The sequence below is a fragment of the Lontra canadensis genome, unplaced genomic scaffold (assembly GCF_010015895.1).
Source record: "Lontra canadensis isolate GAN:19392208 unplaced genomic scaffold, GSC_riverotter_1.0 scaffold86, whole genome shotgun sequence".
NCBI lineage: Eukaryota > Metazoa > Chordata > Mammalia > Carnivora > Mustelidae > Lontra > Lontra canadensis.
Genome location: NW_022631080.1, coordinates 6,571,189 through 6,578,264, shown reverse-complemented (window position 1 = coordinate 6,578,264; position 7,076 = coordinate 6,571,189). Strand labels below are relative to the sequence as shown.

The following is a 7,076-nucleotide window of genomic DNA, read 5'->3' as shown; positions in this document are numbered from 1 at the left end:
TATCTTCTCCCTCCACCTCCCGAGATTCTGAGATGCATGTGGATGGACTTAGGGAGATAGAAGGACTCCTGGATTCCTGTTTTAAAACCTAAAAGGTGAAAGATTTGCATGGAAATCAACCAGAGACCTTTTTGTAAATTTAGGAACCAAATAACTTTATTGAAACCAAACAACTTTTTTATGGCAAAATTGGGAGAAAAGAACGGGAGCTTTTTGCAAAGGCAATACTGCAATACGCATGCTCGGCATGGTGATCAGGGAAAGTCACCATGGGCCCTGGGGCTACGGGGAAACAGTCCCAACTCAGTTCTTTTTGTCGCTGTCACCCAGGGTGAGCTTGTCAAACAGGTACTCTGCCAGGCCAGCTTCGGGGGCCCCGATCTTGCGCAGGCTGGTCACATAGCCCCCCAGCTCTTTGATGGCCTCGACTTGCTGGTGCAGGTAGTGGCTCTCCAGGAAGTCGCAGAGCTGGGCGTCGTTCTTGTCGGTGGCCAGCTGGTGCAGGTCGAGCAGGCTCTGGTTCACGCTCTTCTCCAGGTGCAGGGCGCACTCCATGGCCTTCAGGCCGCCCTCCCAGTCGTCGCGGTCCGGCCTCTTGATGTCGCGGAGGCGGATGTGGCCCCCGCGCTGGTTCTGCAGCTCCATCAGCTTCTCGGCACGCTGGGTCTCCTCGCGGGACTGGCGCAGGAAGAAGCGGGCGAAGTTCTTCAAGGCCACGTCGTCGCGGTCGAAGTAGAAGGCCATGGACAGGTACACGCAGGAGGCGTGGAGCTCCAGGTTGATCTGGCTGTTGATGGCGGCCTCGCAGTCGGGGTGGTAGTTCTGGCGCACTTGGGAGAGCTGCGGGGTGGCCATGGCTGGCGGCCCGGGCACCAGCACCAAGGCGAAGGCGGTGCGGAAGCGAGGGCTGCGCGGCGGGCGGCGGTGGGGCCGAAGGCGGTGGTGGCCTCGGAGATTCCCCAGCTTGAGAAGCAAGGGAGGCCAGAGGCAGAACCAGAGGCGGTTTGAGACCTCAGGGAAGTGTCCGTTGGGATGTTGGGCGAGCTCTGGGATCGGACCGGAAATGGGGTCCAGGGAAGGGGGGCGAGCTTCCGTTTGGGGATAGGGGGTGGAGGCGGGCCACAAGGGCAATGATTCAGGTTCTGCTGGAGCTTGATGAGTCAGGGCAACCCTGTGCTGTATACCTGGTGTTTTTAATTTTGGGATAATGTGGCTATTTTCCAAGTACTTTCCTTCTTGAAGCCTGTTTTATTTTATAAAACCATGGTCTCCCAAAATTCTGAGAATGTGAATTTGAATTTTCGGTAAATATCTCTTCTGTTTCCTGTAAAATATAAATATATCTGCTTATCATCTTCTCTTTGACTTTCCTGAAATACTTAAAACTGCACGCACATATTTAGTAACGAAGGATTCATTTTTGATTAGCTTAGGTAATTAGCATGGATCGGATTTATAGTTGTGATGTTCATTTCACTAATAGGTTTCTCCTCTGAATGGGGAGGAAGGAATATATCAATTAAGGAGTGGTTTTCTCCTTTGGAAGTACATGTCATGGAGCTTGCAACTAGGAAAGGTACCATCCCCAAAGCCAAAAGCATGGCATTTCTCTGACACTGAAAGACTTCAGTGGTTCTCTCTTCTAGGTCGATGTGTTTTGTTTAGTTTCTCTTCTGCTTTGAAGGTCCGCAGTTTTCTCAGACCTGCTCTGACTTGGGTTCCCTTTCTGATCAAGTAATTCACTGTCTTTGTAGGGTAGTTTAAAGAGATTAAAGCAGTTCAGTTGCCACTGTGCCTTTGTTGAATGTAAGTAAGGTTAAGGGAGGATCAGAGCAGAGCAGGAGAAAACAGATTTGTTGTTCAGAGAGTAACTCTTTAATCTCACAGTCCTCCCAGGACCTTCTGCTATCCTTTGATTTCATTGACTCTTTTCTTAAACCTTCTTTGAGTGTGCTTGACTTTCTACTGTAGGTATTTTAAATTCTCTGGTTTTATCAGTCTGAAAGTGGCTCCTGTTTCACTCTTCCAAGCATTTTTCATGACCTCTGGTTTCCTAATTATATTCAGTCTGGTTTGTGTTTGTATATATCATTGTCTTTGGGTCTGGTCCACCACCATGGTTCAGTTACCACCTTTTACTTTTTAAAAATATAAATACCCATTTTTTAAAATAATGAATGCATTCACATGGCTCAAAAACCACATAGTTCTACTCTCTGCAGGCAACCAATGGGGTATTACTTGTTGTAGTCAGAAAAAAAAAAGGAAGGAAAAGAAAAAAATAGGGTCATGTTTAGAAAAATCATAGGTACATAAGAAACTTTACAAACATATTCTTGACAAGCATATTACTTTGGAGTACATATGGAGCATTTACCAAGACAGACCATCCTCTGGGCTGTACAACAAGTCTCAATAAGCTTAAATGGATTCAAATCATGCAAGATGTGTTCTCTGACCACAGTGGAATTAAACCAGAAATCATCAATAGAAAGTATTTGAAAAATTCCCAAATTTTTGGAAATTAGTAACACAATAGTCACCTAAGCAATCCATGACTCAAGAGATCAAGGGGTATTAAAAATTATTTGAAACTCAATGTAAGTGAAGCACAGCATACCAATATTTTTTTGATGCAGGTAAAACCAATGTTGGGATGAAAATCAATAGCACTAAATGCCTATATTAGAAAAGAATAAAAGTCTTAAATAAATTATCTAACTTCCCACCTTAAAAAATAAAGGGGCACCTGAGTGGCTCAGTTGGTGAAGTGTTTGCCTTTGGCTCAGGTCATGATCCTGGAGTCTTGGGGTGGAGCCCTGCATTGGGCTCCCTGCTCAGTGGGGAGTCTGCTTCTCCCTCCCTTCCCTGCCCTTCCCCCACCCCTCCTCACGTATACTGTCTTTCAAATAAATAAATAAATATAATCTTTAAAAAAGAACTAAAAGAAATAAGATGAAACCAGAGAGGGAGACAAACCATAAGAGACTCTTAATCTCAGGAAACAAACAGGGTTGCTGGAGGGGAGGGGGTGGGAGGGTTGAGATGGAGGGGTGACAGATGCTGGGAGGGTATATGCTCTGCTGAGTGCTATGAGTTGTGTAAGACTGATGAATCACAGACCTGTACCCCTGAAACAAATAATATATTATATGTTAATTTAAAAAAATTTTAAAAAGACCTAAAAGAATGAAGAATAAAGTAAGTCCAATTAGGCAGAGGTAAGGAAGACTTTGTCACAAGTCAAACTATTTCACAGCCCGGGACAAAAGTAAAACGTTGAGCACCTTGAAAACACCAAGGGTTTTCAAGCATGTCTACTCCTATTGAGAGTAGGGAGAGACCAATGGGTCTGCTATAAGGTCTGTGGTTGGGCTGGTCATTTGGAATAGGGGTCTAGGTGAGAACTCTGTTTCCACTGTATGATGCCAAAGGATACTGGATCAAAGACGGGGAGAATGAGGGTTCTTGGCAGGTTCTGGACCAGGGCAAATTGAGATGACTACCCAAGGCTTTGTCCTTTGAATGACTTGTAGCTGTATGCCTAGAACCAGGTGTCTGAACAAGAAGAGCCAATTCAAAATCAAATGTTTTTCTTGTCAGTTACCTTCCTAATTTCCTACCCCTAAGAAAAAAGATGGAAATCCAACCTTCAGACTAAGATTGTCCTTGAATAATAAGACTCCTTTCTAGATTTTCCTTGATGTTTCTTTTTTTAAAAAGATTTATTTATTTATTTATTTGACAGACAGAGATCACAAGTAGGCAGAGAGGCAGGCAGAGAGGGAGAGAGGAGGAAGCAGGCTCGCCGTGGAGCAGAGAGCCCAATGTGGGGCTCGATCCCAGGACTCTGAGATCATGACCTGAGCTGAAGGCAGAGGCTTTAAGCCATTGAGTCACCCAAGCGCCCCCTTGATGTTTCTTTTAATTTGATTTTATCCATGTCAATATGTTCAGAGTGAGAGGACAACTATCAGCATTATTTCACTAGGCTCTGCCCTGGTCCTCTCACTGGAGATGAACCACATATTCATATTAAAAAATAAAAAAGAATAGATAAGTGCTACTGCTCTACAGAGGTGAAATGTTAGTTTCTTCTCAGACCAAATTTGGCAGAGTGTGAGTTTAAAGGAGGTATAGTGGTGATGGAGATGGTCATAGTGGTGGTTTAGTGTGTGTGTGTGTGTGTGTGTGTGCGTGTGTACCTAGGCCAGAGTCACCTTGTTCTCTTTTGACAAAATGGAGTCCAAAGAGCTCTAGAGAGTTTTAGTCAACTGTCTTAAAACCTATGACAAGGCCACAGAATTTAGTTAACAAGTCAAAATTACTTAGAGATCAATCATACATGTCCATGATATGCTGAGAGTATTTTTGCCTTTCTTTGCTTTAGTTTCATAGTTTTACTTTCTCTCCTTTTCCATAATTTCACTCTCTTTCCTTCAGTGAGTAACTAGAAATCCAGAAAGGGGAATGTTTTGAGGAAAAATGAAAAATCGTATTTATTTAACAACAGAACATCTTAGGAAAGTAAAAGTATTAAAATGGCACAATATCTAAAAAGTGTTAAGAAATAAAATGGCACTGTATCAAAACCAGACAAAGCCATCACAATAAAAGAAAGCAACAAATAGTGCTATTGAACAGAGCTATTAAAGTTATGAACAAAATACTAGCAAACTTAATTCAGCAACATTTACAAATGATCATAACACCACAACCAAGTGGGATTTATTTAAGGAGTGCAAGACTGTTTCAGTATATGAAAATTGATCAATGCAATACACTATGTTAATAGAATAAAGGACAAAAACAACATCTCAATAAATGTGGGTAAAGAAGTTGCAAGATCTTTCATCTTTTTATGATAAAAACAGCCAACAAACTAAGAATAAAAGGAAACTTCCTAATCCTGAAAAAGACATATACAAAAACCTGCAACTAATATCATACTTAAAGGTGAAAGTGAAATTTTTCTTCTAAGATTAAGAACAAGAAAAAGATATCTGATCTCTCCACATCTATTCAACATCGTACTGGAGGTTTTAACCAGGTAAGTGAGATGAGCAAAAGAAATAAAAGGCATTCAAATAGGAAAGGAAGAAGTAAAACTATTTTTATTTACAGATGATATATAGAAATCCCTAAGGATTTCACAAAAAAGTTATAGAAATTAATAAGCAAGTTCAGCAAGGTTTTAGGATACAAAATCAATACACAAAAATCGGTTGTGTTTTTAAACACCAGTAATGAACAATCTGAAAATTAAATTAATACAATTCCATTCACTATAGCGTCAGAAAGAATAAAATACTAAGGAATACATTGACAAAAGAAGAGAAAGACACACACAGAAAACTACAAAACATTGTTGAAAGAAACTGAACAGGACCTGAATAAATGTAAAGACATTCCATGTTCATGGATCAGAAGACTTAGTACTGTTAAGATAGCAATTCACCTCCCATCATTAATGTTATTTATTCCATAGTAAAAATTAATGCTACTGCATTTTTAATTTTATCAATTTATTCTCAACCCTACCTCATACAAATTCTTTTTTTTTTTTTTTAGATTATTTATTTGGGAGGGAGGATAGGCAGAGGGAGAGAATATTAATCAGACTCCCTGCTGAGCGGGGGACCCCCCCCCCCCCCCCCCCCCCCCACTCAGGGCTCAAACTCAGGACCCTGAGACCATGACCTGAGCTGAAATCAAGAGACAGATGCTTTTTCAACTAAACCACCCAGGCGCCCCTCATATAAATTCTTAAAAATACTGCCTCAGCATGAGTTTATACTCCAAATAATTCACATATATCAAACACCAACATATCCGCAGTAATACCTGTATAGTGTACACATTGTCTGTACTCCCTTAGTACCTGGGGTTTACTCATTAAGAAATATTTACTTTCTGCATTTTTTTACTTTCATTCTATACTCACCACCCAAAATCAGATGGCAATCCTTGAAGCAATCTACAGATTCAACACGTCTCTAACAATACCCCGTTTGTTTGGTTTGTCATTTTGGTTTTTTGCAAAAATTGATAAGCAGAACCTCAAATTCATACAACAATGAAAAAGGACAAAGTTAGAGGACTTATATTTCCTGACTTCAAAACTTACTATGAGGCTACATTAGTAAAGACTATGTGGTATTAATAAAAAGGATAGAAATGTAGATCAATGGAATAGAACTGAGGATCCAGAAATAAAACTATACATTTATGGCCAACTGATTATTTTACAAGATTGCCCAGACCGTCCTGTGGACAAGGAACAATCTTTTGAACAAATGATACTGGGATAACTCATAACCACATTCAGAAGAATAGACTTAGACACCTACTTCATACCATATACAAAAAAAATAACTCATAAATGAATTATAGACTTAAATGTAAGAGGTAGAGCTATAAAACTTGTATAAAAAATAGGAGTGAATCTTTATAACTTTGGACTAGACACTGGTTTCTTACATATGACATGAAAAGCATAAGAAACTGAAGAAAAAGATAGGACTAGAACAATATTAAAAACTTCTGCAATTCAAAAGAAAAGGAAAAGAATGCACTGAATAGGAGAAAACATTTGCAAAACACATAACTTATAAAGAATTTGTATCCACAATGTGTAAGGAACTCACATCTAAGCGATAGAAATAAAATAATCCAATAAAAATATGCAAAGGATTTAGATAGACTTAAGACATTCAGAAGACCCAAAATCACATTAAATGATGCTTAACATCAGTAGCCACCAGAAAAGACAATCAAAACCACAATGAGAAACCTCTTCACCCACATCAAGATAGCAAAAATAAAAAAGATAGGTACCAACAAGTATTGATGAAGATGTGGAGAAATTGGAACTCTCATACCTTGTCAGTGGGGTTGTAAAATTATATGATACTTAGAAAACAGTCTGGCAGCCCCTCAAAATGTTAAATAGATGTTACCATAAGGCTCAGCAATTCTACTCCTATGTTTATATCCACAGAGACTTGAAAATATATGCCCTTGGGCACCTGGGTGGCTCAGAGGGTTACTCTGCCTTCAGCTCAGGTCATGGTGTC

The 7,076-nt window shown here is 40.2% G+C and overlaps 1 protein-coding gene across 1 annotated transcript; it reads right to left on the bottom strand.

Annotated features, from left to right (window-relative positions):
- Nucleotides 1–251: 251 nt before the first annotated feature.
- Nucleotides 252–870, bottom strand: LOC116882633 (ferritin heavy chain-like). The gene has a single exon (XM_032883162.1). It carries the CDS (start codon nucleotides 853–855, stop codon nucleotides 304–306), a length of 552 nt encoding a protein of 183 aa, XP_032739053.1. The 5' UTR covers nucleotides 856–870; the 3' UTR covers nucleotides 252–303.
- Between the last annotated feature and the right edge of the window lie 6,206 nt (nucleotides 871–7,076).

Excerpts from the sequence above, each read along its gene's own strand:
- LOC116882633 (XM_032883162.1), bottom strand. The coding sequence starts at position 855 with ATGGCCACCCCGCAGCTCTCCCAAGTGCGCCAGAACTACCACCCCGAC.